This window comes from Sinocyclocheilus rhinocerous, unplaced genomic scaffold (genome assembly GCF_001515625.1).
Source record: "Sinocyclocheilus rhinocerous isolate Xijiao unplaced genomic scaffold, SAMN03320098_v1.1 scaffold492, whole genome shotgun sequence".
Taxonomy (NCBI): domain Eukaryota; kingdom Metazoa; phylum Chordata; class Actinopteri; order Cypriniformes; family Cyprinidae; genus Sinocyclocheilus; species Sinocyclocheilus rhinocerous.
Genome location: NW_015626069.1, coordinates 1,355,891 through 1,377,345, shown reverse-complemented (window position 1 = coordinate 1,377,345; position 21,455 = coordinate 1,355,891). Strand labels below are relative to the sequence as shown.

The 21,455-nt window shown below is 39.4% G+C and overlaps 1 protein-coding gene across 2 annotated transcripts in view; it reads left to right on the top strand.

Moving 5' to 3' along the window:
- Nucleotides 1-21,455, top strand: part of macf1a (microtubule actin crosslinking factor 1a) — a 201,704-nt gene that overhangs the window by 128,304 nt on the left and 51,945 nt on the right. Inside the window, exons 38-59 of one of the 2 annotated variants that reach the window (XM_016515233.1) lie at nucleotides 569-3,005; nucleotides 4,122-9,388; nucleotides 9,479-9,634; nucleotides 9,744-9,959; nucleotides 10,058-10,207; nucleotides 10,314-10,604; nucleotides 11,932-12,081; nucleotides 12,211-12,444; nucleotides 12,531-12,701; nucleotides 13,308-13,649; nucleotides 13,734-13,925; nucleotides 14,016-14,192; nucleotides 14,364-14,487; nucleotides 15,288-15,487; nucleotides 15,578-15,895; nucleotides 16,011-16,177; nucleotides 17,483-17,639; nucleotides 17,738-17,849; nucleotides 18,770-19,008; nucleotides 19,212-19,341; nucleotides 19,718-19,917; nucleotides 20,414-20,533. In XM_016515233.1, coding sequence (XP_016370719.1) covers nucleotides 569-3,005; nucleotides 4,122-9,388; nucleotides 9,479-9,634; nucleotides 9,744-9,959; nucleotides 10,058-10,207; nucleotides 10,314-10,604; nucleotides 11,932-12,081; nucleotides 12,211-12,444; nucleotides 12,531-12,701; nucleotides 13,308-13,649; nucleotides 13,734-13,925; nucleotides 14,016-14,192; nucleotides 14,364-14,487; nucleotides 15,288-15,487; nucleotides 15,578-15,895; nucleotides 16,011-16,177; nucleotides 17,483-17,639; nucleotides 17,738-17,849; nucleotides 18,770-19,008; nucleotides 19,212-19,341; nucleotides 19,718-19,917; nucleotides 20,414-20,533 — 11,550 coding nt within the window. The remainder of the gene's footprint in view (nucleotides 1-568; nucleotides 3,006-4,121; nucleotides 9,389-9,478; nucleotides 9,635-9,743; nucleotides 9,960-10,057; nucleotides 10,208-10,313; nucleotides 10,605-11,931; nucleotides 12,082-12,210; nucleotides 12,445-12,530; nucleotides 12,702-13,307; nucleotides 13,650-13,733; nucleotides 13,926-14,015; nucleotides 14,193-14,363; nucleotides 14,488-15,287; nucleotides 15,488-15,577; nucleotides 15,896-16,010; nucleotides 16,178-17,482; nucleotides 17,640-17,737; nucleotides 17,850-18,769; nucleotides 19,009-19,211; nucleotides 19,342-19,717; nucleotides 19,918-20,413; nucleotides 20,534-21,455) is intronic. The other variant, XM_016515239.1, reaches the window with a different exon arrangement.

Here is a 21,455-nt window from a genome sequence, read left to right as displayed (position 1 = left end):
AAGTGGTATGAAAATGTAGACAGCCAGTCCCGGGTTGCATATCAGGCAGCTGGAGTGTGGCATGCAGATCGCTAACATCCAGCTTCTCACCCTATCGCACCTCAAACCGCCGAACACTCAGTGTGTGTGCGTCTAAGGACCACCTCACACGGTAAGTAGTGCTTGCTTTCTTTCTTACTGTTGCTTTCTTTCTGACCTAGCAATATGTTCTTAAGATCTGTTTTCTCTTTTCTTTGTCCTCTTAGTGTATTTTAAATGTTCAGTTTGTGCATTTTTGCATATTTTTTGCACACTGCAGTGCTGTCCTGCCAAATGTTTTTTGCATGTACAAAATGTAATGTTTTTAAAGAACATGATACTTGGTATTTTTGTTCATTTTTCTTTATACTCATGAATAAATGCATGAATATTAGTATCAAGATGATTTGCTTCTTATGCTGATTTAAGTTACTTCAGCTATGGTGATGGGCATATTTCTCTTTCCCTCCCAGTTAAACTGTGAATAAAAATACACGGCAAAATCAAATAAGAACCATTTTGAAAATTTATGATTTTTACCTTTTCATAGGGCCAAGAAGTCATCGCTGGAGTAATTGACCTTGGCACCATGGAAACCTTTCCAGTTTTCCAGGCAGCTCAGCGTGGCCTCATAGACCAAGACACCTGTCATGTACTGTTGGAGGCACAGGTCATCATGGGTGGTCTATTCCAGTATGACTCCCCTGATAAACTGTCATTAGATAAGGGTCTTTCCAGTGGTTTGATTGATAAACAAACTTACCAATCACTGGAAGAGTTAGAGACTGCCCTTGGTCTTGTCAACACAGTAAAATTTGCAGAGGGTCAGGAATTACCAGTCGCCACTGCTATGAAAGAAGGTGTCATAAAGGAGCTGATGGGACTACGTATACTTGAGTTGCAGATAAGCACTGGCAGCCTGAAGTTTGGTTCCAGTGGAGAAATGGTCAGCCTGGATAATGCAAGGGAGAAGGGATTGTTATCCCCTGATCTTTGTCAAAAGCTGCAATCCTGTCTTCACCGGCGAGAACTTATTGATCCAAATACAGCAGAAAAACTAAGTCTGGTTGAATTTCAACAGCGTTGTGTTGTCAATCAAGAGACGGGTCTGCGCTTCTTTCCGGTTAAACAGAAGCCAGGAGGAACTGTCTGCTTATGCTCTGGCAGAAAGGTGGGAATATTCTGTGCTGTTCAAGAGGGGCTTATCGACCGGCATGTCACAGTTCGACTTCTGGAGGCTCAGTTGTTTGCTGGAGGTATCACAGACCCCCGCTCAGGACACAGATTGACTGTTAATGAGGCTGTCCGGCATGGCCTAATGGATCAGGACTTGGCCTGCACCCTCATGACACGACAGCTACAAGCAGGGGGAATAATAGATCCAGTCAGTGGGGAGCGTCTAGAGTTGGATGAGGCCATAAAAAGAGACCTTCTCTCTCCTCGCATAGCCTTACATGTACTTCAATCTCTCCAGTCTTTCATGGCAATAATGTGGCCAGAATCAGGGGAGTTGCTTCATGTAAGTGAGGCACTTCAGCAGGGTGTCGTCAATAGAGAGCTTGCTGCAAAAGCCCTGAGAAAACGTCATTCTGTTGGTGCAGTATATCTGCCTGAGAGTGGACAGGTGGTCCCTCTGCATCAAGCTGATAAGATACTTAAGCCTCAGGCAGTGGAGATCCTAAAACAGATCCAGGTTCCAGATGTCCTTCCCAATGTGACTCAGTCAAGTTCCTCATATATGAAGCGATTGAGTTCTGGATCTGCCTATTCTTCATCACCCCCTGCCTCACATGCAGATGTCAATTATGACTTTTCCATCATGGAGGAAGGTAGGTCAGAAGAACAGGTTCAATACCACCTTCTCACTCAAGTGATGACACACAGCTACATTGATGCTCACTCAGGAGAACGTCTAGTCCTACTAGAACCTGAACTGGTAGAACTAATATGTGAAAATGTTAAAACCACAAATCTTGTCAGACCAGTCCAACACAAAATCTGTGATAACATTAGAGTTACAATGGACAGTGAAGCTATTAGTGGGATTGAAGAGGAAGAACATGAAGAACCCAAAATTATACAATATGAAATTGCCTGCAAAGACTCTTATTTGGAAGAGACTATAGAAATGTCAGGGGAAGATCTTGCACCCTTGATGGTCACCAACAAAACCTTTAAAGAGCCTTTGCATAAAGTAGTTTTGCAAGAGAAAGTTCTGTCATCAGAAGAGTATGAACAACCCAAGATAAAAGGTAAAATTGTCTGCAAGATCACTGATATAGGAGAGACAGTAGAAAGAACAGAAGATCTTGCACCATTGACAGAAACAAACATAGCTTTTAAAGAGCTTTCAAATGATGAGATTCAAGAAGTTTTGTCATCAAGAGACTATGTAGAACCCAAGGTTAAAAAAGGTGACATTGACAGGAAGAACACTGACATGGGTAAGACTATAGAAGGAGCATTGGAATATGTTGCATGCTTGACAGGCACAGACAGAACTTTTATAGAGCCTTCACATGCAGAGGTTTGGCATGAGAACTTTCTATCATCAAGAGAATGTGAAGAACCCAAGATTAAGAAAGATGAAATTGAGAGCAATAATACTGTTGTGGGTGAATCTATCGAACTGGCAGAGAAAGATCTTCCACACTTGGTGAGTAAAGACAGACCCTTTATAGTGCCTTCACATAAAGAGGACTGGCAAGAGAAAGTTTTGTCACCAGGAGGACATGAAAAACCCAAGGTTTTAAAAGGTAAAATTGCCTGGACAAACACTGATATAAGTGAGACAGTAGAAAGTGTAGAGGAAGATATTGCACCCTTGGCAGGCACATCCAGAGCTTTTATAGTGCCTTTACATAAAGAGAACTTACAAGAGAAAGTTCTATCGACAGGACAATATAAAGAACCCAAGAGTAAAAAAGATGAAATTGCCAGCAAGAAGACTTACATAGGTGAGACACAAGATCTTGCAGCTTTAAAAGGCTCAGAAATAACCTTTATAGAGCCTACACATGAAGTTGTTTGGCAAGAGAAAGTTCTGTCATCAGGAGAATATGAAGAACCCATTATTATGAAAGGTAAAATTGCCTGGAGGAACACTGGTATGGGTGAGATGATAGAAAAAGCGGAGAAAGATTGTGCACCCTTGACAGACGCAGACAGAGCTTTTATAGAGCCTTTAAATAAAGAGAATTTACAAGAGGAAGTTCTTTCATCAGGACAATATAAAGAACCCAATATTAAAAAAGATGAAACTGTCAGCAAGAAGACTAACATAGGTGAGACACTAGAAAGACCAGAGGATGTTGCAGCTTTAACAAGCTCAGAAATGAACTTTATAAAGCCGACACATGAAGTTGTTTGGCAAGAGGGAGTTCTGTCATCAGGAGAATATGAAGAACCCATGATTATGAAAGGTAAAATTGCCTGGAAGGACACTGGTATGGGTGAGATGATAGAAAGAGCAGAGAGGGATCTTGCACCCTTAACAGGCACAGAAGGAACTTTTATGGAGCCTTCACATGCGGTTTTGCAAGAGAAAGTTCTGTCATCAGAAGAGTATGAACAACCCAAGATAAAAGGTAAAATTGTCTGCAAGATCACTGATATAGGAGAGACAGTAGAAAGAACAGAAGATCTTGCACCATTGACAGAAACAAACATAGCTTTTAAAGAGCTTTCAAATGATGAGATTCAAGAAGTTTTGTCATCAAGAGACTATGTAGAACCCAAGGTTAAAAAAGGTGACATTGACAGGAAGAACACTGACATGGGTAAGACTATAGAAGGAGCATTGGAATATGTTGCATGCTTGACAGGCACAGACAGAACTTTTATAGAGCCTTCACATGCAGAGGTTTGGCATGAGAACTTTCTATCATCAAGAGAATGTGAAGAACCCAAGATTAAGAAAGATGAAATTGAGAGCAATAATACTGTTGTGGGTGAATCTATCGAACTGGCAGAGAAAGATCTTCCACACTTGGTGAGTAAAGACAGACCCTTTATAGTGCCTTCACATAAAGAGGACTGGCAAGAGAAAGTTTTGTCACCAGGAGGATACATAGGTGAGACACAAGATGTTGCAGCTTTAACAGGCTCAGAAATAACCTTTATAGAGCCTACACATGAAGTTGTTTGGCAAGAGAAAGTTCTGTCATCAGGAGAATATGAAGAACCCATTATTATGAAAGGTAAAATTGCCTGGAGGAACACTGGTATGGGTGAGATGATAGAAAAAGCGGAGAAAGATTGTGCACCCTTGACAGACGCAGACAGAGCTTTTATAGAGCCTTTAAATAAAGAGAATTTACAAGAGGAAGTTCTTTCATCAGGACAATATAAAGAACCCAATATTAAAAAAGATGAAACTGTCAGCAAGAAGACTAACATAGGTGAGACACTAGAAAGACCAGAGGATGTTGCAGCTTTAACAAGCTCAGAAATGAACTTTATAAAGCCGACACATGAATTTGTTTGGCAAGAGGGAGTTCTGTCATCAGGAGAATATGAAGAACCCATGATTATGAAAGGTAAAATTGCCTGGAAGGACACTGGTATGGGTGAGATGATAGAAAGAGCAGAGAGGGATCTTGCACCCTTAACAGGCACAGAAGGAACTTTTATGGAGCCTTCACATGCGGTTTTGCAAGAGAAAGTTCTGTCATCAGGAGAATGTGATGAATCTGCAATTTTAAAAGGTAAAATTGCCTGGAGGTATGCTGATGTGAGAGAGACAATAGATAGAGCAGAAGGAGATCTTGCACCCTTGACAGGCACAGAAGGAACTTTAATGGAGCCTTCACATGAGGTTTGGCAAGAGAAACATTTGTCAGGAGAATGTGATGAACATAAGATTAAAAAAGATGAAATTGACAGGAAGAACACCGAAATGGGTGAGACTATAGAAAGAGCAGAGGAAGAGATTCCACTCTTGACAGCCACAGTAAGAGCCTTTATAGAGCCTTCCCAAGAAGATTACTGGCAAAAGAATGTTCTGTCATCAGGACTATATGAAGAGCCCAAGATTAAAGTAAATAAAATTGCCAACATGAAGACTGATCTGGGTGAGACTATAGAAAAGACAGAGGAGCATCTTGCACCCTTGACACTGAAAGACCTAAACTTAACAGTGCCTTTTCACACAAGCTCAACTCTACCGAAGACTATATCAGATAATGGGGCACCCTCTCAGAATCAAATTATAGATTCAACATTAAATGAGTCTAAAAATAAGCAAACATTTGTCCTGGAACAAGCAGATAGTAGTGGGGTATTTCTAGAGATAACGGAACAAAAAATGTGTGACATGAGTGAAAGCAGTGCACATACTTCACTACAAGATACTGTAAACGTCAGACAGTATGATCAGCTGAATGTCAAACCAGATGAAGCCAAGACTGCAAAACAGCCAGAGGAACTAAAGGAAATGGTTGAACATGAGGAAAATAAAAGAATCTTTTATCAGCCTGGTAAAGATGAGAAATTATACCCTTCAGAAAGGAAGACTTTGTCAGTGGAACTAAGTGATGATGATGTGAAGCTTGGGAGTATGGCAATGGAACTGCAACAAGGGGGTCTTGTAACTGTAGGTGGCCAGAAAGTTCTCTTGGATGATGCTCTGGCACAGGGTTTGCTTCCAGGGCACACTGCTATTAAGCTTATGGAAAAAGCTGGTCTCTTTGGTGGTTTTCTGGATATTAAAGCCTGTAAGTCACTTAGTGTTGAAGATGTGATGCAAGAAGGCCTGTTGGATGAGGACTTGATGGCCCGTGTTCTTCATTCAGAAAATATATTAGCCGGTGTGATTGATGTGGAGCATGGTCGGCTTTGCTCAGTAAAGGAAGCTGCTGAGGCAGGCCTGTTGGACTCTGATACGGCTGTTCGACTTCTTGAAGCCCAGGTTGTGTCAGGGGGAATAGTTGACCTACTAAGAGACAAGAAGGTATCAGTTACCCTTGCAGCCAACCTTGGGTTGATTGAAGAAGGTAGGAAAGAGAAGATTCTTTCACTGGAAAAGTCATGCAGAAGAAAATGTTCAGATCAAAATGCAGTGCAAACCAAGTTTGCACTACAGTTACAAATGAAAGGAGTGATGGACCCAAAAACCGAAAAGCCTGTCCCACTGGAACAAGCCCTTCAAACTGGCTTAATTGGACAGGATGAGGCTCAGATGATTCTATGCCAGCAGGTTGCAGAAGGTGGTATTGTGCATCATGGCTCTGGTGTTCGCCTTACTGTTGTGGATGCACTACACCTGGGTCTCATAAATCACACAGTCGCTCCAAAGTTGATGGAACTGGAAAAGGCTTTCAAAGGCCAAGAGCCATGTAGTTTGGATCAAGACACTTCATTTCTTCAGGCCTCTACAGGTTCTATTTATGATGATGCATCAAAAAGCAGGATTACTCTGAGCGAGGCTGTTTCTAAAGGCCTTCTAGATGATGAAACGGCAAATAAAGCTATGGCCTCACCCAATGTGAAGAGCGGATTGTTGGACCCTCATAAAGCTTGTGTTGTGTCCTACTCTGAGCTGATAAACCAGGGTAAAATTGACATTGAGACAGGACAGAGATTCCTTGAAGTGAGACCTTTCAGGGGTGTTCCACATAAACAAACTGATGAAATGATGACCATACCACAGGCAATTAAGGCAGGCCAAGTAGATCCCATACCAGCAGTGAGAGTATTGCAGAGTCAAGCAGATACAGGGGGTATCATTAACATTTATAGTGGAGAGCGGTTGCTTCTTCCAGAGGCTATAAATAAAGGCTTAGTTGATAAAGACATGGCTAAATGTATTGCTACAAATCAACTCTTGAAAGGGGGGTTGCTCAGTCCAGCCAGTGGGCAGAGGGTCTCCAGCATTACTGAGGCAGTTGAATATGGGCTTATTTCTACAGAAATGGCTGCAGAACTTCAACACAGCATGGGCCTTGTAGATGAAGATGAGAGGAAAAGTTCCAAAATACCAGCTTCTTTAACGAAAGGACCATCTAGTTCTTTTTTTCCTGAGATGATATCAGAGCGGGTCAGTCCTAATAAAATGTCACTTGAGAAAAGTCTATTGAGTATACCATCCCCACCATCATCATATCTTACAGAGGCTGAAATAAAAGATGCAGATCCTCTGAAAAAAGAGGAGCTTGAATCTTTTGACGTCCGTCCTGATTTGCAAAGTAAGGAACAATTGGTTGATGCAGTGATGCAGGACAGCAATGATACATCATTGGAGGTTCTGACAGAATTTACCTTGAAAGCAGAAAAGAGACTTCAGCAGGCCATTAAAGAGATAAAGCCCACAGAAAGCGAATATATAAAATCACAGCCAATTCAAAGCCCTGAGCAACCTGAAGAGATTACTGATATCAAATCGCAAAAGGTGGAAGTTAAGAACTCAACAGCTTTACTTGACAACACCACAGAGTTGGAAATCCAGAGGCAGACAGTAAATAAATCTGCAGTTTCTACTGCCATATTATTAGAAAGCAGTGATAACAGCAAGGAACAAGTCCCATTTACAGAGCAAACAAAAGGAGAGAGAAAGATCCAAAGGCAGAGAGTAAGTGAACCTGCAATCAATTTATCAAACACTGATGATGGCTTGCAAAACAAGGAACAAACCGCATCTATAGAGCAAATAGAAGGGCATAGTTTCAAGCTAGAAGCAGATCAGTCAGTGTCAAAACAAGAGAAAATCAAGGACAGCCAGGAGACTGGATTGGATCCTTATGCTTCTACACCCACAAGGCCAGTTAAGGCATCAGGAAAAAAGAAAGGCAGAGGGAAAAATGTTAAGCAAGCTAAAATGGAAAGTGATGTAAAGCCACAAGTTTCAGACACCTTAGCCAGGATTTCACCTATAGAAAAAGCAGAAGATGATGGACAAGGTGGCTTTACCACTAGTCAAAAGCCTATTATGAAAGACGATGAAGAGAAGGTGATTGAAGTACAGCTATCAGAGACATCCCATGCAAGTGGTATCCTTACACCTGTGACAGGGAGTGATGAGACTGTGCAAGGCAAATATTTGGAAATAGGTGTGGATAGAACTCCTAATGAAACTGAAACCTCCAACCGTGAGTCTGATCATGAAAGCAATGCAAGACAGAAAGAGAAGACTCTAACACAGCACAGTGTTACAACTTGCATGGCAAAAACTGACCAGCGTCAGGAGGCTATTGACGTCTCTAAGGACCTTGCCACTGATATATCAGAAAAGAAGAGAAAGAAGAAAAGCAAAAGTAAAAAAGTTAAGCAAGTGTGTATTGTTGAAGCAGCAGGAGTAGAGAAAAGAGATGATGAGACTGAGAAAGAGCATAAGACTGTGATCCATGAGGTCGAACTTCAAATCAGTCAATCAGGTGAGAAAGAAAGTATGAAGCAACTTGAGAAAGCCAATCAGGCAATGGCACAGAAGGAAAAACTTTTGATGAAAGCTAAGGAAAGCATTCTTAGGAAGGTGTTTGAGCGAGGAGTGAGTGAAAAACAAGCTGCTGAAGAATTAGAAGCGATGCGTCAAGTAGCTAGTAATGGAGAATACCGCATTACCACCCAAGAGGAAACTATTGTAGAGAAGACGAGCTGTAAGCCTCCTCAAAGTAAGAAGGACAATAAACTACACCAGACGGGGCAAGAAATGAACGAAAGGTCAGTGCCAAACATTGCAGAGAATCTTCTACCTGGGTCTGATAGTGATCCATGCTCCTCAGCTAAAGCACAGCTTCAAAAACAGGAAGAAGATCAGCATGACAAGCATACAAACACGGGATTAAGTGGAGATGATATGAATCAGAATATTCCATCTATGAAAACCTCTGATGACATTGTGAACATAAACCAGAAAAAACTGGTTCTAATCCAGAATTTAGAAGGAGAAACCAAAGAAAGAACAGCAGAAAAACAAAGCATTGAGCCATTATATACAGATGAAATGTTGATAGACCCTATGAGTGAATTGACCTTGCCATCAAGCACTGCAGTGACTGACAGCCATGAAATTGCTAAATCAATACCCCTCAAATGTGTCTTTGACATCCCAGCAGTGAAGGACTCCAAAGCACTTCTATTAAGTGAGGTGTGTATTCCTTTACAAAATACCAAAACAGCAGTGAAAAAGGTAAGCAGTGAAGTTCATCAAGAAAGAATCGAGGAGCCCCCTTTCAGTGATTATGAAGGCACAGATGAACCTTCTATCCAACAATGTAAAGTTTCTGGTCTACCCCATATGGAGGTGATCCCAGAGTCTGATACCAAACAGAAAGAAGAGGTGGAAGAATATGCAGAGGCTTTAGTGGAACCGCAGCCTGGAGAAGTTCAAATGAATATTGAACAAATAAGAAAAGACACCACAAAAGCTAGCAAGGTAAACGGTAGTTCTGAAGATCTTTCTTGAAGTTTTTGTAAATTGTTTACTGCAAATTGATTCTTTTTAATCTTTTCCTTTCGTTTTTAGTCCTCACTGGCTCGCCAAGAGTGCTTAGAACATGACCAACAGATTGTGGCTTTGCTTTCTATGGTGAGACACATTGAGGTCCGCCTAAAGCAGCAGCAGCAACAGTCCGTTGGTCGAGGTCTCTCCACAATCGATGACATAATCAAACAGATAGAGGTACAAGATTTGTATTACAGCAAATGTTTGATATGTTGCCAATTTAACAGGTTGTTTAAGCTTACAAGTGCTGTATTTTATTTAAATTATTATTTAATTCTCTTTTCAGATGCTTTTTCTGGAAATTAGTGACCTGGAACCAGAAGTGCGCCAGGAGACTGAAGCAGCTACACAGCTGCTGGAGTCTTACCCTCAGAATGTTCCACCTCAGCTGCTTAAGGCCCTGGAAAAAGATGGGCGAAGCTTAGCTCGGGCTTACAGTGCAGCCAGAGACCTTGCCCAGAATACTTTGCAGGGGTTACGAGCACAACGTGATGCACAAAACGTAATAAAAATTCCTACAAAGTTTAGTTTAAAGAGTATTTTTTTCATGACAGAAAAGTTTCTTTTAAATCTCTTTGCATGATTTTTATATTTTTACAGGAAGCTGTAAGCAGTCAGCTGAAAGCTTTACAAGAGCAAGTTGATAAACTTCTTATCTGGCTTAAGGAGACTGAGACACAAATGCAGGAAGAAATAGGGGTACATGGACAGACGGTGGCCGAGATCACTCAAAAGCAACAGTTGTGCAAAGTAAAACATCGACAGTGATGATATCCTATCTAGCATTTACAGATATTTACATTTGTAGTTACAATGATGGCATCTTTTTCATAGTCGTTCATTTTTTTCCCTACAGATGTTACAGAACTCTCTTGCTGCCCGATCCAATGAAGTCAGCAATGTGGCGTTCAATATTCAGGTGTTTATCTCTGAACATGCTCAGGACCTGTTGCCTGATCAGAGCAGGCGTCTCCTTGGACAACTGGAGCAGCTACAGAGGGTCTTTCACCAGGCTGTTGGTCTCAATCATGCCAGGGCAGAGGCACTATCAGCCCAGCAGGCGAGAGAGAACCAACAAATTAGGAAAGAACAGAAAGAAAAAGAAGAGAGAATGGAAAAAGAGAGACAAACTACAAGGGACAGAGAGGTTTGCAAAGAGATGTATAAATGCTTGTGCTGCCAAATTAAAAGCAAGAATATTCAATTTTACTTTTAACAGTCTCACAATCATTCAACTGGGATAAAGAAAAACTTCTAATGCATTAAGAACAGAACATTTGTGGTAACAGATAACCACACTACTGATGCATGCATGAATACTTGTTAGCACGAATGCTGCATTTTAAAAATTTAAATAATCTTCACATGCATGTAACTATCAGTATGATCTACTTGTACAGTTAATTTTACAGCGCTATAATAATGCTGATCTGTTGTTTCAGTAATGCTTCTGCAGAACTCAACAATAACGACTTTTGTTTGCTGGCCAAGTCAAGCCAGTAGTTTAGATTTTTAGTTGCCGTAGAATTTTTTTACTGGCCCCACTGCTAAAACATTACATTTTTAGCAACATATTTGTATGTGTCAGGAACAATAATTTAAAAATACTAATTATAAACCTTTATATTATTTTTATTTATATATTAAATGATACATATATTTATTTAGGAATTACAGAAATTACAACAAATTTTTGATGTTTTATATTTGTACCTGAAAATTTTACAACTATAATGTATTGAAAATGTACAGCTTTGAAGTGCATACTGTGCATAAGTCCAGTATTCTGTTAGAGCTCTAAGATTCATACTTCAGCTTCCTACTTTTGCTAAAAAAACGTTGAGTGTATATAATGCTGTACTCACATAGTGTATAATTATTAACTTATGCTTTCAACACTATCACAAGTCACAGTTTTGACAAAACCTCATGTATATTATCCAGCTACATAACATGACCTTATTTCAATAGAAATCTTTATTGTTGAGCTTTGTTCTGTAGCCACCTGCATTACAAACTTGAGTGTGCGAGCTGCGTGTGAATGAACATAACATGTATATTAACCTGTCTGCCTTGCTCTTACAGATTGCCACAGAAGACACATTTGGAAAACACTAAAGATTTAAATGTAGCCTCACTGTATAGCTTGCTTGTTTTTAACCTTTCTTTTGTAGAAAAAGAAGAAAATATCTGAGATGTTTTAGTATTTGTCCTAAGGTCTTTTGTTTATTTTTGTGCTTCACTGGCCTGTTGTGTTTTTATTTGTTTATTTTGGTGCTTTGTGTGATGAATTTGGACACATCATGCTCAACCAGTGTAAATTGTTTACTTTGTGTGAAATCTGGCAAGTATGAGAGTTTGGGGTAAAAACGATAGCATGATGAATACTTAGAAGTTTAAGAGAATTATGATTATAATTGATCAAATGCAAATCTTTATCACTTTTTTTACCTCCCTTTTTACCGTGGATATAGGTTGTGCAGCAGCAGAAGGCAGAATGCTGTCAAAAACTGGAGAATCTCACAATGTGGTTGGCTGGTGCTGCCAGCCTCTTGGCCAATCAGAGAGTTGGAACCGAGTCAGATGATGTGAACGAGTTACAGCAGAAGCAAAGAGAGCTTAAGGTGTGATAGCATCTGATATTTACCTCATGCAGCTGTATTACACAATGTCTTGCATAAGACATTAATTGTTTTTTTTAATTTAATTGTTATGTTTGGTTTATTGTTATTGTTTGTACCCCATAAATAAAGGAGGTGGAGAAGGACCTTCAGACCAAAAGTGACTTGTTGACTGAGACTATCCACTCAGTGGAGGAGTTGCTGTCTGAGCAGGGTGACAGTTTGAGTCCTGAAGAGAGGGCCAAACTACAGGGGACTCTTTCACAAATGAAAGAGCAGCACGGCTCACTTACAAACTCAGTCCGCTCTTCACTAAGTAAAGTAGACACTGCCATTGTCACAACACTGCAACAGAACACACAAAGAGTAAGCAGTTCACATTTTTTCTGTCGCATTTGTCATCATTTCTTATTCTTTTTTTTAATCATTATCATATTTTCATTCTTCCCAAGGCTAAAGCAGAGGAGCAGATGCAGGAGACACAGGAAAAAATAGACACACTTCTCAGAGAATTGTCATCACTGGATGACTCAAAGAGGAGGTCACTTGGCAACACTGTCACTGACACCCCATCATCTGTACCACCGGAGAATGCTATAAATTCCCACAGTGACATGCTTCAGGTCAGATTCTTAAATTGATGTTGGTAATTATCTGTTTTACCAATATGGCAACTCAATTCTAAAGTTCATTCATGTGTTCAGTTCTAACGTAAGTTCTAAAGAAGTGGTTCTCATCCTTTTTGACTCCATTGTCCACAGCAATATTCAAAGGCCCTTGACTCTTCCAGTTATTCGTGATTTACTGGATAAGGATTTAAAAAAATATTTTTTATTTCTACCCGAAAAAAATATCTTAGAACTTGTCATAACTAGAAAAATATATATTCATTAAAAAAATGTAGATATGAGATTTTATTGATTTTCATGACTTTTCCAGATCTGGAAATCACACTTTTAAAAATTAGGCTACCATATATTTAAGTTTTGGAAGCCCTTGGAAGTTTTCTTAAGCCACTTGTGGGCCCTGGCCCCCTGATTAAGAACCTTTGTCAGTTCTAAAGTTCTGAAGTTGCAAAGTTTGTTTTTTAAAGTTCAATTAATTTTTTGGACAGCCCTAAAGCAAGTTCTTTCAATTGTTCAGTGTTTAGTTCCATGGATTCTAATGTTTAATATTAGTCAATCATGTCTGTCAGCAGTACCCAGTTTGCATTTTGTTGATTCCACCAGACTGAGCTGCAGCAGTTACAAGCTCAACAGGCTCACCTTCAGCAGGTGGCCCAGTCTGTCCACTCTCTCCTGGAACAGCCCGACTCCAGTGTGCCACCAGAGGAGAAACAGCGCTTACGGGCAAAACTAGAACAATTACAGAATCAGCATCAGGAGCGCCTTCAGAACTGTCAGGACAGGCTAAGGCGGGCAGAGGCCCTCGGAGATGAGTTTGCCAAGTTTGTGCAGGAGCATGGGAACCTAGGGACATGGCTGGATCAGAGTGAACAAGAGCTACGTTCACTCGGTGAAGGGGAAACTGATGCAAAGGGCCTAAAAGATAGGATTGAGGAGCACAAAAAGGTATCAAAATATGGTCTAACATAATAAATTTACTTCAGGTAGAAAGTAAAATACTTTAAGAATGTGTTTCTCTGTATTTTACAGCTTGCAGATGATGTCATCTGTCACAAAGCGGATCTGCGCTTTGTGACAATCTCTGGGCAGAAGGTTCTGGATTCTATCCAGGGGGCCTTGGAGAAGGTGGGCAGTACGGATCCAGCTCTGGAGGAAACCAGACACCTAGTGAGTGGCAAGCTCCAAGATGCCACTAAGCGCTACGGTTCATTACACAGCAAGGTGGGTACAAAACAGCCTCGTATTCTTTCAGTCAACAATGACATATTATGGGCTGAAGAGATACTGAATCTTGTGTGTTCCTTCTTTCAGTCCTCAGAGCTTGGCACCCATCTCTCAGGTCTCCTGGAGCGATACCAACACTACCAGGATGAGGCTGGTTCTTTAGTCTCCTGGCTGAGCACTCAGGAGCAAAATCAGAGTGTATTTAAAGCCAGCGGAGAGCAAACGGACACTCAGACATTGCAGCATACGCTCAGTACTGTACAGGTTGGGTTATTAATGCTTTTCTGGCTAAAATATTTGAGGAAAACTCACAAACAATTTTACCATATGGATAAACTAATGGAAACGATCACCTAATCAAAATGTAGTTTCCATACTCTCTTAGGAATCATCATAATTAATCAGCTTATTCTCTCTTCTGCTGTATTTTCTTAGCTGTTGCAGGATGAGTTGGCAGAGCGTTCGGTACAGCTTGAGAAGGTCAAGAGGACAGGAAAAGAGCTGGTCAGCACTCAGGAGTCCCCAGCTCTCAAAAATGCAGATATTAACAATCTTACAGGTAAGTTCATTCTCAGTATCAGGAAATAATTTACTTGAAAGAGTGTTCATTCCACCAGGAAATTGAAATGAGCACAGTAGTGCTCACCAAGTCAGTTTTTAAAAAAAATCAAAAATACAGTAAAAACTGTAATATTGTGAAATAATTTTATTGCGATTCAGAATATCTTTTCTATTTGAATATATTTGAAAATGTATTTTATTTTTGTGATTTAAAAGTTGAATTTTTAGCAGCCATCACTCCAGTCTTCAGTGTCACATGATCTTTCAGAAATCATTCTAATTTGCTGATTTGATGCTCAAAAAGCTATTTTATTGATATCAGTGTTGAAAACAGTTGTGCTGCTTAATATTACAATTTTTTTCTTAGGATTTCTTGATGAATAGAAAGAACAGCATTTATTTGAAATATAAATATTTTATAACATTATGAAAGTGTTTACTGTCACTTTTGATAAATTAAGTGTATCCTTCCAGAACAAAAGTTTTAAATTCTTTAAAAAAAAAATTCTTAGCAACCACGAGCATCCAATTGAGCATCTAATTAACCCAACACGGCAATATTGGCTCAGCCAGTGACGTGTTTCACAACTCACTGGAATATTTGTTTTTGACTGGTAGATAAAGTCACTGTGATGTCAAATATTTTAGTTTGATTGACAGTATAATTTATAGTGATTTATCCAAAATACCCTTTTAAAAATAATACAAGACATGATCTGGTTTTTATTTTGTGCTAATGACCTTCTCACTTTATATTATCCTTTACATATATTTTAAACTTCCTCTTGGTCATTTCAGATACTCTGGAGAAGCGCTTTGAAATCCTGTCTAATTCAGTGTCAGTGAGAGCCGAACAGCTTCAAACAGCTGTTGCCCAATCAGTCAGCGTTCAGGAGGGGCTTAAAGCACTGCTGGCATGGTTAGATGGACTACCTTTATCACCTGGCGCAGTCCAGGCCACCGCTCAAGCAGTTCAGGATGCCCTGACACAAAATCAGGTATTTTGTTAAATGTACCATCATAATCATAAGTAAAACTTTCCTTATCCAGGAATTATGTTTTCTACAAACATGGCACTTCCCCCTCAGAAAATACGTCAGGAGCTGCTTTCAAGGCAGGGCAGCATGGATGCAACTTTGGACTCTGTGTCCAAGCTTCTGAAGTCTGCAGATGCATCGACAGCGTCTGGCCTGCAGGGGGCACTACAGGACCTGAGTCAGCGCTACACAGCGGCCCAGGCCAAACAGGCTGAAAGAGAGACTGAGTTGCGAGGACTTTTGCCCAAGTTGGAGAGCTTTGAGCGCCAGAGTGCAGATCTCCACAGCTTTACGCAGAGTCGAGAAAGGGCTCTCAGCCCAGTAGGCCAACCTGACTGCAGTGTGGATGACTACAGACAGACCATAGAGGTTAGCGAATTAGGTTTTCCACATATGTGGCCACAGATTTACACACTTTCTGAAAGATTACATGTTTATTGGCAGATGTCCAAAGGTGTCATCATTTATCTCTTTTTCGTTCAAGGAGGTGAGATCAGAAATTACCCAAGAGTCGAGTCAATTAAAGTCATTTGTCGAGCTCGGTTCAGACCTAAGCCAGTCTGGGATCCTTGCCAATGTACAAAGCCTTCTGGACACAACCAAAGAGGTTTCTGAGGACTTTGCACGCTTGGAATCCAATGTCAATGAGAGGTGAGTGGAAAGATTTTAGTTAACTAAATAACTAATTTAGTTATTTTAGTATTGTTTTCCTGCATGATTATAATTTGTATTAATATTTTGAACTGGCTTTTATTATCATATTTTTAGGTTTCAATTAAAATTCTAGTTTAATTTTTAGTAATGATTTTGAGCTTTTGTCATTGTTTTAAATATTAATAATTAAGTCTAGGTTTTTTTTTTTTGTTTGTTTTTTCGGTTTAGTGAATTTAATGCTTGAACCTATTTAAACTTTATTTCAATTAGTTGCCAAAGCAACATTTCTCATTTTCATTTAGTTTAAGTTTTTTCTAAAATGTTTATTTGATTTTAGTTCAGCTTTTTTTCAGTTGGCAAATTGTTTTAAATAGTTTTAGCTAACAATAAAAACCCTGTCTTCCACATTTAACCTCTCTCTCCAGACTGGAAAAAAGAATTAATGCTGTAATGAAATATTCAGGATATTGTAATATTGTCCCCGTTAATGTCAGTTACAGTCATGAGTAGAATAGTTAGTCTGTTCTAAGCTGTTCTCTGTGTCGTAGTTTCATCTTGAAATGTGATGCCCTGCCAACTCTAATTGCTTTGACATTTGACATGTGACAAAAATAAGACCAATCTCATAAAGACAGTATGGATGGGGCCAGAATACTCTCAGCCATAAAAAAATAGCATCATGCTAACCCAGTTTGACACCACTGTATCCGCCGTTATGGAAACCATTTGGCCACATCCCTCCTTAAGATGCCAGACTGGGGCTCCAAGCATTTCAGATGCCCTCAGAGACATAAAACAGTCGGTCATGTGTTCAAGTCTAAATCCACTCCACATATCTCTAGGAATACTAGTGAGTGGGAAGTGGGATTATTGTAATATGACTTCTGACCCTAACTGCTGCTAACAATGGTAGAGAGGCATGCTGTCCACATTAAGAGTCTGGAGTGGAGTCTGGCACACAATGTCCTGATCTATCACCATGACCTAAAATAGTAGCATACAGTGTTGACATAAATAGGAGGTCAAAGATGTCTGGTTGTGTCCTTTTACAAGAGATTTTTTTCTTGTATAATTTCTGCTTTTTAAGGTGTGCTCTGAATTTTTTCCTCATTAAGATATTTTAAATTAAGAAAGGAATAATGCATTTGAAAAAGAAGATGAAGTCCATTCACAAAAGCGGTTTTATTTTACATGGAGCAAGTTGCCTCATTGGACCCAGCATTGTGTTACCATTAACAAAATTGAATCTTTTTTTAATGGTTTGTTGATATTCATATAACTTTTTTCCTGTGTCCTCCACAGATTTGATTCCATCCAGAGCTGCGTCCAGCAACTGGCGGAGTTCCGCTCTCACTCTGGCTCGCTCCTCAGGTGGCTGCAGACAGTACAAGAACAACTTCCTGCCAAAGAGCCCAATCTAAGCACAGAAAGCCTGCAGAGAAGAGCACAGCAGCTTAAAGTAGGACTGTAGTTCTCTCTGTTTACGGTGTTCTGACATCAGTTTCTGTTTTTAGCGAGGTGAGCTGTAATTAACATGTCTTATGAATTTACTTGTAGGATCTACTCACAGAATGGGAGACCCAAGGAAGCCAAGTTCAGGAGTTGAACAAGACCAGTTCACAACTGGAGAACTTGATTATTAACATCACATCCCCCAAGAACAAGGCTGGTAGGCAAAACAACATTGTGGAAGTTCAGGGCCAATACTCCTTTTTGTCTATAGCTAGTACTTTGTGTTTCCACTGTGACACAAGTAAATATTTGGTCCCCAAATCACCACTTATAGAGGATAGCTCACTCAAAAATGAAAACTCTCATCATTTGCTCACCTTCATGTTCAAAACTAGTTAGCCTTTCTTTCTTGCATGGGAAACAAAATTCAAATGTATATAAAAAAAAAAACTGTCTAGAAGTGGCTATAAGTATGAGCAAAAACTTGATTTATGTAGTTTTTATGGTGCTTTTTCATCCTTTTCCAATTAATTTATTACTGCATGGTAAAAGCAATCCATATGTTGCTCAATGTTCTCCTTTTGTGCTCCATGGAAACAAAAAAAAAAGTCATACCAGTTTGGAATGACATGAGAGTTTTTGAGTGAACTATCCCTTTAAGCATCTGTCACCTTCCAAACTACTCATTTTGAGCACACTATGTTTGTATATGTGTCTCTGTGTCTAAATCCTCTGTGTTGAGTATGTCTAGCTGCTTGTGTGTGTATGTGTGTGTGTGTGTGTGTGTGTGTGTGTGTGCAATTAATGAAACGTCCTTGATTTTACTAAAACGAGGGTGAGTGTTACTAAAACATCCACAAATTAATAAATTGTGGAGCAAATTCTTAATTTGTGACCACAATAAATGTTATGTTCCACATATCATGTGCGGAACTCCATATGTTGTTCTTCACAACTGAATGGATTTTAGTGCAGTTAGTTAAAAAAATCAAAAATTTATTGAAATGCTTAACCCTCAGCTTATATATCATTGCATGAAGAATAGTACAAACATGATGCAGTTTTATAACTATTTGGCCTTGTCATTGGCCTGCTCTGATTGTACTTACATCAACATTCCTTCGCTCTTACCCTCAGACTTGACTGAGATCCAGGTGGCAGTGGCAGATGTGAACTGCAAGTATGAGCAGCTGGGCAGTGACCTGAGGGAAAGGAAGGGTAGGCAAGAGGCCTCTCTTGACCTGCGACAGAAGGCCAGGCAGGGCACTGAGGCACTCATCCAGTGGCTGAGCCTCCGTGAGCAGAGCCTGGCACAAGGGCAGACTGCCTCACCTTCTCGGCCAGAGGTGGTGCGTGCTCAAGCCCAAGAGACTAAGGTATCATTTTGAGACAATTTAATACTTTCTTAACAGTGGTATAAAAACTACAGGCCCCCACAGTAATCTGGCAAATCTGTTTTCATTTTCTGTCATTTTTCTGCAGTGTTATCCCATAGTTCTCTAAAGGATTGTTAATCAGTAAGCTAGCAATCATTGATTACATTGTGACAGACAGCTGACAGTCAGGTATATGTTTCCAGGTTTTGCTTTCTGAACTTGCCGAGCATTCTGGGAAAATGGAGGATCTGAAGAACATTCTCAAGCAGCTAATAACAGATAATCCAGACTCTCCTGAAGCTGAGACATGGAAACGTCAGCTTGAAGACATAGGTCAGTGAAGTGTTTTAAATGCATTTCCATTGAATGGACTTTGTCCCTATAGCAATAATTAACTATAACGACAGAATAGTACATTAATATTCATTTGCTGGTCACAAGGTGAGAGTTGGGTGCAGGAAATGGAAGGCTGAAAATAATGTACTGTAATTTCCAAGAAGAGCTCTGACCTTGTCTTTTTCAAATCAAATATCCTGAACTTTTATTCAGGTGTTCCATTTGTTGTCAAAGTGCAGCCTGTGCAGGGATTTTCTTTATCTATTGTATTTCAGTATATTTATTAGTACATTAAATATTTTAGTGTCATCGTTTCTGAAGCATCAGGATTGGTCCTTGTGATATTTGTTCTAAATATTGCTCTTTCTCCTAGACTCACGGTGGACGAAGGCCAATCAGACTGCAGCTCAGAAGCAGACTAAATTGGAGGTGTGTGCTGATAGGCTTGGTAGTTTTGCTGCAGCAGCCAGTCAGCTAGGACCATGGCTACGAGAGAAAGAGCTGATGATGAGTGTATTAGGTCCACTGAGTATCGACCCCAACATGCTCAACACACAGAAACAGCAAGTGCAGGTAAACTAATCTTCTTTTGTCTACCAAATTACAGATTGGACAGGAAATCTATAAATATCACATTATAGGGGTCTATTCATAATGTTCATTAAATACAAATTATTAAATACAATTTAAACACACTGACAGTGTCTGTGTTACATTGTCAAAAAATAATTTCCACCAATAAAAGTAGTCCTACTTCAAAAGGCAAATAATTTATTGATCAGTGACGTTATTTCATAAAATAGTTCATGCAAATGTTTTATCAAAAAACAAACTTTTACAATAAAAAAATAATTTTTTTAAAACTATGGTTGCTTATATTCTTCTCTATTAAGTGTATTACTGTAAATTATTTTAGTTTTTTTGTTTGTTTTTATGAACAGAATAAAAAAATTGGTATTTTGACATCATGGCTCAGATTTTCATTCAAAAAATCAAATGAAACGTTTTGTTCTCAAAACGTATCCGCTTCAACAAAAATCACTTTAAATTTCTTTCTTTATCCTGTCAGTTCATGCTACGTGAGTTTGAGACACGGCAACCCCAGTTTGATCAGCTGACTCGGGCGGCAGAGGGAATCCTCTCCCCGTCTGGAGACGAGGGTTCTAGAGATGGACAGGACCTAGAGGAGGTGTTTATCTATTGTATTTCAGTATATTTATTAGTACATTAAATATTTTAGTGTCATCGTTTCTGAAGCATCAGGATTGGTCCTTGTGATATTTGTTCTAAATATTGCTCTTTCTCCTAGACTCACGGTGGACGAAGGCCAATCAGACTGCAGCTCAGAAGCAGACTAAATTGGAGGTGTGTGCTGATAGGCTTGGTAGTTTTGCTGCAGCAGCCAGTCAGCTAGGACCATGGCTACGAGAGAAAGAGCTGATGATGAGCGTATTAGGTCCACTGAGTATCGACCCCAACATGCTCAACACACAGAAACAGCAAGTGCAGGTAAACTAATCTTCTTTTGTCTACCAAATTACAGATTGGACAGGAAATCTATAAATATCACATTATAGGGGTCTATTCATAATGTTCATTAAATACAAATTATTAAATACAATTTAAACACACTGACAGTGTCTGTGTTACATTGTCAAAAAATAATTTCCACCAATAAAAGTAGTCCTACTTCAAAAGGCAAATAATTTATTGATCAGTGACGTTATTTCATAAAATAGTTCATGCAAATGTTTTATCAAAAAACAAACTTTTACAATAAAAAAATAATTTTTTTAAAACTATGGTTGCTTATATTCTTCTCTATTAAGTGTATTACTGTAAATTATTTTAGTTTTTTTGTTTGTTTTTATGAACAGAATAAAAAAATTGGTATTTTGACATCATGGCTCAGATTTTCATTCAAAAAATCAAATGAAACGTTTTGTTCTCAAAACGTATCCGCTTCAACAAAAATCACTTTAAATTTCTTTCTTTATCCTGTCAGTTCATGCTACGTGAGTTTGAGACACGGCAACCCCAGTTTGATCAGCTGACTCGGGCGGCAGAGGGAATCCTCTCCCCGTCTGGAGACGAGGGTTCTAGAGATGGAC